This window comes from Rhipicephalus sanguineus, chromosome 8, assembly GCF_013339695.2.
Source record: "Rhipicephalus sanguineus isolate Rsan-2018 chromosome 8, BIME_Rsan_1.4, whole genome shotgun sequence".
NCBI classification, from domain to species: domain Eukaryota; kingdom Metazoa; phylum Arthropoda; class Arachnida; order Ixodida; family Ixodidae; genus Rhipicephalus; species Rhipicephalus sanguineus.
The window spans coordinates 107,742,503-107,755,940 of NC_051183.1; the positions used below are offsets into that span (position 1 = coordinate 107,742,503).

The 13,438-nt window shown below is 50.3% G+C and overlaps 1 protein-coding gene across 1 annotated transcript in view; it reads left to right on the plus strand.

The window, feature by feature from the left end:
- Nucleotides 1-2,627, plus strand: part of LOC125759481 (uncharacterized) — a 48,106-nt gene extending 45,479 nt beyond the window's left edge. Inside the window, exon 3 of the mRNA XM_049418323.1 lies at nucleotides 1,888-2,627. Coding sequence (XP_049274280.1) covers nucleotides 1,888-2,627 — 740 coding nt within the window. The remainder of the gene's footprint in view (nucleotides 1-1,887) is intronic.
- The last annotated feature ends 10,811 nt before the right edge of the window (nucleotides 2,628-13,438 follow it).

Sequence of the window (13,438 nt, forward strand, 5' to 3'; positions counted from 1 at the left end):
TTGTAATACTGTAACAAACATTACATATTAACTCCTATCACTCGCCTTAAGCCATGCTAGGGGAGGGGGGGGGGGGGGGGCGAATGGCCCTAGGACCCCCCTCTCACCAAATTGTTGCTTCCTTGAATACGAACTTTGCCTAAACAGTCAAAGCCTTCAGCCAGCGTCCCCCTCCCCCCTAACACATGCACATACACCCTTCCCGTAAAATATTCGTCGTTACGGGTCCGCCCACAATGCACCCACGAATACTAAAAGTGCACGAAGATGTTGGTCCAACTCGAAACGCTTGACTCAAAGCAATAAAGAAAAATCGGTGGAGGTCACTTAGCGCCTATTGATTCGCATGGCATTGACTCCCGGAATGAGTGGGATCTGCAAAAATTTTTAAATGCGAATAATTTCTTAGCGATCGAGATGCACTCTTAACGTTTCTACCTGTCTGCCTATCTATCTTGTCGCATACGTCTGGGCGCTCTCGTGGTCGTCTCCTCAGCCTGGTGTTAAGGATAATGGGCATAGGACATGAGTGTATGACCACCACAAATCACAGACCACGAATAACGTGACTTGCCCGTCGCGTATGTCCTAAAACCCTTTCGAGCAGTCACATGTTGCACGTACCCGCATAACATGCCCATGGTATGCGGGCATGCACCACACGTGATTCACTGTCTATATTAACCCTGAGTTCAGGAATTTTAACGCGACAGCGTTAAGGATTCCGAGTTGCGGAAAATGCGATACTATATAGCGTCGGCGGCACTCTCGATGGGTGGAATATCTTATGAAACCAAAAAATCATGGCTCGAGCCGGAATCCAACCCAGGCATTCTACATTCTAATAAAGTATTATGCTGTAGAGCCACGCCAGAGCTTCAAACACCTTTTGAATAGCAGCGTGTACAAACGTTATGCCTGGACGACGCGTCAGCTGTGGTTGCAGTGTTCGCTTCCCGCTTTTATGCCAATCTAATAAACATTGTCTCCGCAATGTATAGTTAGGCGTTGCTCGACGTTGACCGCTATTTATGATATGCCAATCACCGCACCGAAGCGCACACTTTGTTGCGATAAAACTGACAAAGCTTAAACGTGAGTGCTAACGTCACGTCGGACCATGAGCTACCCTCTACACCCCAATGAAGTCGACATGGCTGGCAAGCGTACCATATGCGCACAACTATTAAATATGCACAAAGGCATCGATACTCCTCTTAACGCTTCGCCAAATGTGAAAAATCCGGCATAAGATGTTACCTGCTGCTTCAGCCATAGCACTCGCCATGCTGCTTCGCATGAAATCAATACCCACAATCCGTGGGATATCCCGGAATATTTTATCATGGGGATTGTGGCGTTATTTTTTAATCATCTTGCGATGATTTGTTGGAGACCGACTGTGCTGCAGTTATACAAGCTTGCGCAATTCAGCTTTCTCCTTCCAATTTTAAACACCTATCTGCTCTATGTCATGCGACATCGTCACTGGCTGCTTTTTTGTTATCTGCTTAATGTACACAGTGCTTTGAACATCGGAGGCTGTTTGTGAAACCCGGCTTCAAGAGGTGGTATAAATTATAAACGTTTATTTAAAGTTGTTTATTTTCTTTCTCCATCAGGTGAAGTGCTGGAACGAAGACCGAGGCTGCGACATCGTTCTGCCTGCATCGGAACTCAACAAGCACTTTTGCAAAGACTGTGACCACCACTCCACTGCCTGTCCGAGATGTTCGATGGTTGTACGGTGTAATAATGTGTGCGCGCATATGAGGAGCGAATGCAAGGATCACGTGATGTCTCTGGCGTCCGGGAATCCGCAAACTAAGATTACTGGCGAAAAAGCAATGATGATGGCTTTGAATGCAAATATAGAGACACGAGTAGGTGAAATGAAAGAAAGACTAGACCAACTTACGCATCAAAACAACGTCCAAAGTAACCGCCTCAATGGGATTTCACATAGCATGAACACAATAAAAGGAACAATGCTACAAATATCCAGCAGAACTAGTGCATTGGGCACCATGGCGTCCTCGTCAGAAGCAATTCATGAAACTCTAAATGATCACAGTGAAAAGCTGCAGCAGCTTCCAGGAACAATAAGCAATTCACATGAAACACTCCAAGAAGGCATGGAGCGAAGTTTGGAACGACTGAAAGAAGACACAGCAAACTCTCTGAAAGCTGACTTTAGACAATTTTGTAGTGGTGAGGGTGGTGCACTCACGGTAACCATTCGAAAAGAGTTGGAGGTTGCCGCGAAAACCATATGCCAAGAATGCGCACAAACTGTCGTCAGGATTGTCGAAGTGAAGGACTGCGAGAAACAAACTACTTCAGGGGCAATAAATTCTGAAGAAATGCTAGCTCTAAGCAGAATCAAAGTCAAGCGACACGAGTTCGTTGTAGAGGGATTCAGAGCCATGAAAGAGAGGGCTTCCTCAACAGGAATTTCTGTTTATTGCACGGAAAAGAAGTACATCTCTGGCTATCACCTGTCGCAAGGCGTATGGTTTACAAAAAAGGGGGAGCGTGTTTACCTGTGCCCTTGCATTCAGCTGCATAAAGGAGTGATCGACGACGTTGTTCAATGGCCGTTCAAAGAAGATTCGGCTGACCATTAAACACCCATTTCATAACAAAGAGTGCAGAAAGGAGGGAGTACCTTCGGGCTTTCCTGTGATTTTTGAAAGGCCTTTTAAAGAAAGTAATGCAGCAGCATGTTTTTTTGACGCTCCCTTTCTGTTGGACGATCTAGAACGTGAAGGATATGTCGCGGATGACAAGCTTCGGGTAGTGTGGGAGTTTAGAAAAAATGAGCCGTGGAAAATATATACATAATTAAAGATTCCTAATAAATATGGATAATACCCTCCCGGCTGGACTGTGTGGTTATAACTAGGAATAAAACAGTCAAATATTATTGGGCCCTTAATAATTAAAGCTGCTTTTAAATTAATTAAAGCTGCTTATGCGCCGCGTCAGTATTACACTGTAAGCAACTCGATGGTCTTTCGGCTCTTGTGGTGCGATTATGTTTTCCGGTGCCAGTTTTGATAAACTCTGTGTCGACTTCGTTCTGTCGAGATCTTGAAGGACTGTGCAACGCACAAGGTGTGAGCCCAATTCAAGGAGCGATTGAATGGTTGAAGTGCTGTCACAATAATGAATTGGAAGCTAACCTGAAATGAGTATTTATTCAAGATAATTAGCTTAGCTGGGAGTAGAGCGCTGCTGAGAAATATTGCAGGCATTAGTGCACCAAACAACGATGTCAAACAATGCGGGCGGCAAGCAACCAAGCATATACTGGCACCAAATGCAATAAATATTGAGCTCTACGAGTTTCCTGTTAACAATTACAAATCATCTATTGTGGCTAACTGCCGACCGGAAGGTAGCGGGATCGAGTGGCGGCCCCGGTGGCCGCGCTTCGTTAGAGGCAAAATGCTAGAAGTCCGTGTGCTCAAATTTAGGCGCACATTTAAGAACACCAGATGATAAAAATTTCCGGAGGCCTCCACTATAGGTCATCCGTCATAATCATATTGTGGTTTTGGGACGTAAAACGACAATTATGTTGCTCTTAAAACTGCTGTCGTTTACGACGATGTGAACTTCGAATAAAATAGTAACGTACACTTGTATGCCTTATTATTTACGACGGTTTTTTATCTTCCGCAATGGTATTGCGCTGAAATCACTCCGTTACTCCTGTAGCCATAGCGATGCGCTTATATGTTTTCCGGTGTCGGATTTGATTAGATTGATCTGTGTCGACCGCCTAATTAAATAGATGATTTAATTATTAGTGACGTTGTTTTTAAGATTTGGGAGATAACGTGAATCTCTGAATGCAGTATTAGGAAAAGAGATTTAGCTGCGATTATACCGCACTGTGCAGAAATATTGCTGGCATTGGTGCAACAAAACAGGATGTAAAACAATGCAGGTGGTACGCAAGAAAACAAAAACTGTTAATAATTGTCGGGGTTTAACGTCCCAGAACCACGACATGATTATGAGAGACGGTGTAGTGGAGGGCTCCGGAAATTTCGACGACGCGGGGTTCTCTAACATGCACCTAAATATAAACACAGGGGCCTCGAGCATTTTCGCCTCCATCGAAAATGCGGCCGCCGCGGCCGAGATTCGATTCGCGCCATAACCATTAGATCACCGTGGCGGGGCTCTTTTGTAGTGAGGGTGCTGTGCTTTCCTCTGGTTGTATGAAGTGTTGGCGGTAACGCGTTAAACGTAATGGCGTTACCGGTAACGCCTTACATTTGTCGGTAACTTAGTAACGTACTCGTTACTAAGTAGCGTACGGCAAGTACAATAAAGTTCAGTTTCTTGCCAAGAAGTAGAGGTTAGTAAAACACAGCTGACATTAAAACTGCATAAATATTTTTGCCCCAAAGAAAATGTTTTTGGGAATATGATGGTTACGAAAAAAAAAGCGGTAATTGCTGGCCCATGCTAAAGGAATGCGTTAAGATACCTTTGAGAGTTACGACACTGCTAGGATTCAGCAGTTTTAGAATAATACAGCAGAGTCACCGGGGATCAAAAAAAGCTTGAAACACCCCTGTTCCCCTCACCACGAGAAAACCGCGCGAGCAGACAGCGGAAGGGCAAGGTGCGCGAATAGAAGAAGAAGCGAGCGAGCTCGCCGACGACTTTTAAATGCGCCCGTCGCGCTCGTAGCGCCATCTCGCTGGTAATGAAGAAACGCTTATAAGCGCCTGCCGCCTCTGAGTCCGTGCAGTGGTAAAGGGTGTGTATATAGCGCTCGCCGTTAGCTACGTGGAGGATCTGCGTTTCGTGGCGAAGTGGATAGCTCCACTCGCTGCGGAGCAAGAGGTCCCTGGTTCGATTCCGCGCTTTGGAAGCATATTTTCTGAATTACTTTTATTTGGGGCTTTAATATATATATATATATATATATATATATATATATATATATATATATATATATGTATATATATATATATATATATACACATACTTATACATATACGGTGCATGACGGCGACGGCAAAATCCAGCCGAGACTGTCCAGCATATAATTGCTATCGCAATAAAATATATTTGACGTTCATTTTTCACGCGCAGCTGCTGTGGGGATTGGGTTGCATCTTCCCCGTGACCTACCAGCTTGAAGCACCGGGGGAAAACATAGGAGGGAACGCGCCTAGCGTCCAGATGCCTTTGAAGCCGCTACCCCCTCGTCTTGATGTCACAATTCCCATCATGCTCTTGTTTCGTTGTCTTTCTTTCTGGGGTCGTAGAAAAAAATTACAGCATATCCACGGGTGAATGATGAAGAGCTTGGGCGAAGCTCCTGAAGCAATCATGGTTACACCGTGAAATGTTCAGTGGTTTCGCCCAGCAGTAATTAAAGCGATACGTCGGTTTGATTGCTGCACGCAATCTAGCTCCATCTATCCATCTAGTATATTGTCACGTGGTCGTGACGTCGACGAAGAAAGCAGTCGGCGTTTGCAGAATGAAACTGTTTATTTGGCCGAACTTGTGGCCGGGAAAATGAGAACTAGAGCTACAGCAATACACGCTGTACAATGATAGCGGCGAACAGGGCGTCGTCCGTCGATCAACTGACAAGCGGTCAATCGCGTCGGCTTTTATACAGGCAGTATCGAACTTTCCAGCAATATCGCTGGTGGCGGCGTTATCTCTAGACAAAGCTGGAACATTCGCGTGCGGGGCGCAATCTTAACAGAACGATCTACTATAGACGTGAAGCTTCTCGAACAATGCTTCGCGGACAGCGTCGAGCGTTGATAACCGTCCCTGCCGGTCAAACCCGAATACATCAAAACAAGACAAGAAGTGGGCGTGGCATTGCCCCCCTCTGAAAAAGCATCGTCCCGATGCTTGTGAAAGAACATAGAAGAGAGAAAAAAAAAAAAACAAGTGCATACAAAAATAAATTACAATAACAAAGGAAGAAAAATAGAGTCCCCAGGTTCTCTAACGCGCAAAAAACGGCTTAAGGCGCACGACATGGACGACTTCAGGTCGTGCGCGGCGTCGCTGGGAGTTCGTAATGCCGTCCGGGATCACCTCGTAGTCAAGAGCGCCGAGGCGTCGAAGAACCTTGTATGGCCCGAAGTATCGCCGAAGGAGTTTTTCGCTAAGCCCACGTCGGCGTATCGGCGTCCAGACCCAAACACGGTCGCCGGGCTGGTATTCCGCGAAGCGTCGTCGAAGATTGTAGCGACGGCTGTCGGTGTGCTGCTGGGTGTTGATGCGCAGGCGGGCGAGCTGTCGAGCTTCTTCGGCACGTTGTAAGTAAGCAGCGGCATCGAGGTTTTCTTCGTCGGTGACGTTGGGTAGCATGGCGTCGAGCGTCGTCGCCGGGCTCCTTCCGTAGACCAACTTGTACGGCGTCATCTGCGTCGTTTCTTGGACGGCCGTGTTGTATGCGAATGTCACATACGGAAGGATGGCATCCCACGTCTTGTGTTCGACGTCGACATACATGGCCAACATGCCGGCGATGGTCTTGTTTAGCCGCTCGGTCAGGCCATTTGTCTGTGGGTGGTACGCTGTGGTCCGGCGGTGGCTTGTTTGGCTGTATCTCAGTATTGCCTGAGTTAGGTCAGCAGTAAACGCCGTACCTCTGTCGGTGATGAGAACTTCTGGGGCGCCATGACGCAGGACGATGTTCTCAACGAAGAACTTCGCTACCTCGGCGGCACTGCCTCTAGGCAGGGCCCTCGTCTCGGCGTAGCGTGTGAGGTAGTCTGTAGCTACGACGACCCATTTGTTTCCGGTATTGGACGTCGGGAACGGCCCCAGTAAGTCCATCCCGATTTGCTGGAACGGCCGTCGAGGTGGCTCGATAGGTTGCAGAAGTCCGGCTGGCCTAGTGGGCGGTGTCTTGCGTCGCTGACAGTCCCGGCAGGTCTTCACGTAACGAGTGACGTCGGCGGAAAGGCGCGGCCAGTAGTACTTCTCCTGTATTCTTGCTAGCGTGCGAGAAACACCCAGGTGTCCAGCCGTCGGGTCGTCGTGCAGAGCCTGGAGGACCTCTGGCCGCAATGTCGAGGGTACCACGAGAAGGCAATCGGCTCGAAGCGGTGAGAAGTTCTTCTTTAGGAGAACACCGTTGCGCAAGAAAAATGACGCCAGTCCCCGCGTGAATACCTTCGGAACAACGGTGGTCCTGCCCTCGAGGTATTCCACAAGGCCCCTGAGTTCTGGATCCGTTCGCTGTCGTGCGGCGAAGTCGTCGGCACTTATGATTCCCAAGAAGGAGTCGTCCTCCCTGTCGTCCTGCGGCGGTGGGTCGACGGGGGCGCGAGACAGGCAGTCGGCGTCGGAGTGTTTCCTTCCGGACTTGTAAACGACGGTAATGTCGAATTCTTGAAGTCGTAGGCTCCACCGTGCGAGGCGACCTGAAGGGTCCTTCAAGTTAGCTAGCCAACACAATGCGTGGTGGTCGCTCACAACTTTGAAGGGCCTGCCGTAGAGGTAGGGGCGAAACTTGGATGCAGCCCAGATGATCGCTAGGCACTCCTTTTCTGTTGTGGAATAGTTCGTTTCTGCCTTTGATAGCGACCGGCTAGCATAACTGATGACCCTTTCCTGCCCGTCAGTCTTCTGCACAAGGACGGCGCCGAGTCCTACGCTGCTTGCGTCGGTGTGGATTTCCGTATCGGCGTATTCGTCGAAATGTGCTAGTATGGGAGGCATCTGAAGGCGTCGTTTCAGTTCTTCAAATGCTTCGATTTGCGCCGTTTCCCACTTGAATGGCACGTCGGTCTTCGTGAGGTGAGTTAGCGGTTCGGCGATTCGTGAAAATTCCTTGACAAAGCGCCTGTAGTAGGCGCACAAGCCGAGAAAACGGCGCACGGCTTTCGTGTTGGTGGGGGGCGGGAAGGCAGCGATGGCAGCTGTTTTCCGCGGGTCTGGGCGAACACCACCCTTGCTGATCACGTGACCCAAAAACAGCAGCTCCTCGTATGCAAAGCGGCACTTTTCAGGCTTCAAGGTGAGGCCAGAAGTCTTGATTGCTTGTAGTACAGTGTCAAGGCGCCGGAGGTGTTCGTCGAAGCTTGAGGCAAACACAATGACGTCGTCCAAGTACACAAGGCAAGTCTGCCACTTCAGTCCAGCCAGCACGGTGTCCATAACGCGCTGGAACGTCGCAGGTGCCGAGCAAAGACCAAAGGGCATAACCTTGAACTCGAAGAGGCCGTCTGGTGTTATAAAGGCAGTCTTCTCTCGGTCTCTCTCGTCGACTTCGATTTGCCAATAGCCGGTCTTGAGGTCCATCGACGAAAAGTACCTCGCGTTGTAGAGTCGATCCAGGGTGTCGTCTATCCGTGGGAGAGGGTAGACGTCCTTCTTCGTGATTTTGTTCAGGCGGCGATAATCGACGCAGAAGCGTAGGGTTCCGTCTTTCTTCTTCACTAGCACCACGGGTGACGCCCATGGACTCTTCGACGGCTGGATGATGTCGTCGCGTAGCATTTCGTCGACTTGTTTCTTTATGGATTCTCGTTCTCGCGTTGAAACTCTGTACGGGCTCTGCCGGAGTGGCCTGGCATTTTCCTCTGTTATGATGCGATGTTTTGCGACTGGGGTCTGGCGGATTCTTGACGATGACGAAAAGCAGTCCCTGTATTTCAAGAGCAGGGTTTTGAGCTGTTCTTGTTTATGCTTCGGAAGGCTAGGATTAACGTCGAAAACTGGTTGAGAAGCTTGGTTCGTCGGTGTTGGCTCGGAAGAATCGGCGATGGCGAAAGCCATCGACGTAGCCGTGATTTCTTCGATGTAGGCGACTGTCGTGCCTTTGTTTACGTGCTTATACTCGTTGCTAAAGTTTGTGAGCATCACTGTTGCTTTGCCTCCCCGCAACTCTGCTATTCCTCTTGCGACGCAAATCTCGCGGTTAATCAACTGGTGCTGGTCGCCTTCAATGACGCCTTCCAGGTCTGCTACTTTCTGAGAGCCGACGGAAATGATGACGCTGGAGCGAGGGGGAATGGTGACTTGGTCTTCCAGCACATTCAAGGCATGCTTCCCTGCCGGCGTGTACCGCGGTAATGCTTTTTCTGTAGATAGTGTTATCGACTTCGATCTGAGGTCGATGACTGCACCATGAAGGCCTAAGAAGTCCATACCAAGGATGACATCTCGGGAGCAATGCTGAAGGACTACGAAGCTTGCGGGATAAATCCGGTTGTTGATGGAGACCCTCGCTGTGCAGATTCCTGCCGGCGTTACTAGGTGACTTCCCGCTGTGCGGATTTCGGGGCCTTCCCAGGCGGTCTTGACTTTCTTCAGCTTCGTCGCGAATGGTCCACTGATGACGGAATAGTCGGCTCCAGTATCGACGAGAGCGGTGACGTTGTGGCCGTCGATGAGAACGTCGAGGTCACTCGTTCGTCGCCTACCGTTTCGATTTGGTCGCGGCGTCGGATCACGGCTACGTCGGTTTGTCCCGCTGCTTCGTCGTGGTGTCGTCAGGTCTTCTTCGGGCCGTGAAGTTTCGACGTCAGGGCTTCGTTCGGCTTGCGGCGTGTTCTTTAGATGTCGTTGCAGCGTTGTCGTCGGCGGCGGAGGATCTTCGGTATTTCGTCGTACAGCAACCGCACCTCCATCGGTTGCTGCCCTTAGTTTTCCGGATACGGGCTGGGTGACCGGCCTCGCGTTGGGCCAGTGTATGGTCGGCGTTGGGGGGAGACGTAGCGGCCTGGCGACGGCGAACGGGAAGGTTGTCGGGGCGTCCATTGCGTTCCCGCGAGGTAGTCGGCGATGTCATGTGGTCTTTCCCCTCGCTGTGGACGCGGCGCGTCGATGGCGAACCCACGCAGTCCCATCTGTCGGTACTGGCAGCGGCGGTAAGTGTGGCCAGCTTCCCCGCAATGGTAGCAGAGTGGGCGGTGGTCGGGGGTGCGCCAAACGTCGGTCTTTCGGGGGGCGCAGCGTTGTCCTGTCGGCGGGCGGTATGGCGTCGGTGGTGGTGGCGGCGGTGCCTGGCGGCGGAACTGCTGCGGTGACGCGGCGTCTTGACGTGGGCGAGGGGGTGGGGCGTTGCGTCGGGCTGCAGCAGCATAGCTCATTGCTTCCGGCTGAGCCTGCGGTGCTTCGGGAATTCCAAGCGATTGCCGGACTTCCTCGCGGACAACGTCGGCGATTGAATGCACTTGATGCTGCGGCGAAGGTAACAGTTTGCGCAGCTCTTCCCGCACAATCGCTCTGATGGTGTCACGCAGGTCATCAGACTGCAGCGCCTGAACCTCCCCGTAGGTCGTCGTAGGAATGCGGCGGTTGTACTGCCTAGTGCGGATTTCTAGTGCCTTTTCGATTGTGGTGGCCTCTGAAAGGAATTCCGAGACCGTCTTCGGCGGGTTGCGCACAAGTCCGGCGAAGAGTTCTTCCTTCACTCCCCGCATCAGGAAGCGAACTTTCTTTTCTTCGGACATGGCTGGATCGGCATGGCGGAATAGTCGAGTCATTTCTTCGGTGTACAGTCCGACATTTTCATTGGGGAGCTGTACACGGGTCTCGAGAAGGGTTTCAGCCCTTTCTTTCCGGATGACGCTCGTGAAGGTGTTGAGAAATCCGGTGCGGAAGAGGTCCCATGATGTTAGCGTGGACTCTCGATTCTCGAACCAGGTCCTTGCGCCATCTTGAAGGGCGAAGTAGACATGGCGTAGCTTCTCGTCGCAGTCCCAGTTGTTGAACGTGGAGACTCGGTCGTATGCCTCCAGCCAGCTTTCTGGATCCTCGCATGGTGATCCGCGGAATGTCGGCGGCTCCCTCGGTTGATGCATGACGACCGTTGTAGGCGCCACAGCGGTTGTCATTGTGGCTGTTGTCTTCTTCGTTGTGATCCTGGTCTTGTCCGGTAGGGGTCCGTATTGTGGGGGTAGTCCTTCCAGTCTGCGGCTGGCTCGACTGCCGCTGATGGTGTCGGTGTCTTCTTCGCGACGTGGGCCGGGTTCAAGGCTTGTCGGGGGCGTCCGGAACATGAACGAGCAGCACCTCCACCAGATGTCACGTGGTCGTGACGTCGACGAAGAAAGCAGTCGGCGTTTGCAGAATGAAACTGTTTATTTGGCCGAACTTGTGGCCGGGAAAATGAGAACTAGAGCTACAGCAATACACGCTGTACAATGATAGCGGCGAACAGGGCGTCGTCCGTCGATCAACTGACAAGCGGTCAATCGCGTCGGCTTTTATACAGGCAGTATCGAACTTTCCAGCAATATCGCTGGTGGCGGCGTTATCTCTAGACAAAGCTGGAACATTCGCGTGCGGGGCGCAATCTTAACAGAACGATCTACTATAGACGTGAAGCTTCTCGAACAATGCTTCGCGGACAGCGTCGAGCGTTGATAACCGTCCCTGCCGGTCAAACCCGAATACATCAAAACAAGACAAGAAGTGGGCGTGGCAATATCGTCACCCAACTGCAGTTTGCATGCATCTCTATGGGACAGCGCCATCTATTGAATGATACGGGAAACGCGACAGCGGGGGCACACCGGATGGAGCGACGACCGACCAGGTGATGCTATAAGGAGCTTCGCCCATAAAAAAAAACTGACGAGTACACGTGCCTAGCGTCCACAAGACAACCTCCTCCGACGCCGCTCCCCCATCGCGCTACATGCGCTGGTCACAATTCCCAGCATGCTCCTGTTTCATTTTGATGTCTGGGCTTAAAAATTGTCACGTGACCCTTCCTCCTAGTTTTTTCCTCCCTTCTCTCGAACATATCGCTTAGAAGCATCATGGGTGCATACAGGTAGTGTGAACGTAAATATGTAGCACTTCGTCGCTGTTTTGAGCGCGTATAAACACAGGCGTCTGAAGAAACCTTACCATAATGTTTGGTTGCTGCGGCTTTTTCTGTTGCAGCGAAAGCCTTATATGACTCATGAGGCGAAGAATCAGACATCGGCCTTTCGTCGTCACGGCTCACATAGGCATGTGATGGCAAAACGGTTCGCGTCGTGGAAACTTAACCCAGAGCCGGCGGCATGTGTCTAATGAAAAGGCTACGCGTATGCAGAGGGCGTTCTTCTCTAGCTTCTGCTTCCTCGATCACTCCTCAAGCAACTCGACGGTGATATGCGGCGTTGGCAACGCATGGCAGCTGCCTCTGCTTCCTTGCTCGAATATTAAATTTGACATTATTGCTTTCTCATTTGGAATTCATAAGAAGTGCTTAGGTGTCCTCAGATATTTTAACGGCGAAGCTGTTTAGCAAATCGTTCCTTCTCCGACGAACCACAAGACTATCATTATCATAACAGGGTACGTGCCACAGAAATTGGGTAAATCCCAGTACCCACCACTGGTCCACTAGAAATAAAGGCAACAGTTAGCCCAACAACAAATGGCTCCGAAGCAACGGCGGTGAGCCGAAGACCCGTAGTACGTACAACGAGAGAATGCTAGGTAGCGGTAAAGGCACCGGCGGCTGCCAAAAGACCCCGAACCCATGGAAGGCCTACGCCAACGACGACGTGCCCGTAGATCTAAGAGAGGTTCTAAAGCTTCGTTTGAGCGCGAGTTTTTGTCTCTGCAGTTTGGAAATCCGTGTCGTGTCGGTGAATGTGTGTGGTTTAACACGAATCTCTTTGCGCTGAAAATCAACGTAGAAACAACCTAGCATCACCTAGCTAAAGCCTAGCAACGGCCTAGAAGCAACCAAGAAACAACCAGATTAGTCTTCAGAATCGTCCAGTTTCGCTGTTTCAAGCATCATTTTTTTTCGTTCCTGTGGTAGGACGACCAAGAGTGACGTTCTGCGGAGTCACACAGAATTCGTCACGAGAGCTCCGCGCATGCACAGAATATCCGTTTTTGCGAGGAGCACTCCGTTTCATACATCAGGTGGAATGATACGGAAGCTAGCGATACTTTTTGCAGTAGATGCGTTCGCACCAAGAAATAGTTCAATTACATTATCACCCGTAATATGATATTGTTTTTCGTCTTAGACTGAGTAATGAATGATCATTTTGCCTCAGTAATACACAAACCTTGTTATTGATACTGTTATCAATCGGCTTTTCTGTGTCTCTTAGCGTCTCTTTATTTTCGTAGCGTGGCCTCTGCGATTAGTTCCGGTAGCGCGCAGCCGGACTCAATCGCGTAGGCCACGTTTACAACGACGAAATCCCAGGGCGAGTCGCGTGGACTTATACATTTTGCTGACACCGAACTTCTTCCGTACTTCCAAAGCATTGTACCTGGTGTATGAAACGGAGAACAGGTTCGTGCCGTAAGTTACGCGCACTGTGCTGGATTGCGCCAAGTCCTGAGTGTCTTTCTTGTCCCGTGTGTCAGCGCTGTTTCGTGATATGAAGCATTACCAAGAAGGTAATGTTCAGACCGCTTTAATGCTGGACATGTTTTCACGCTTCTGGAAAACCAACCTGTTATT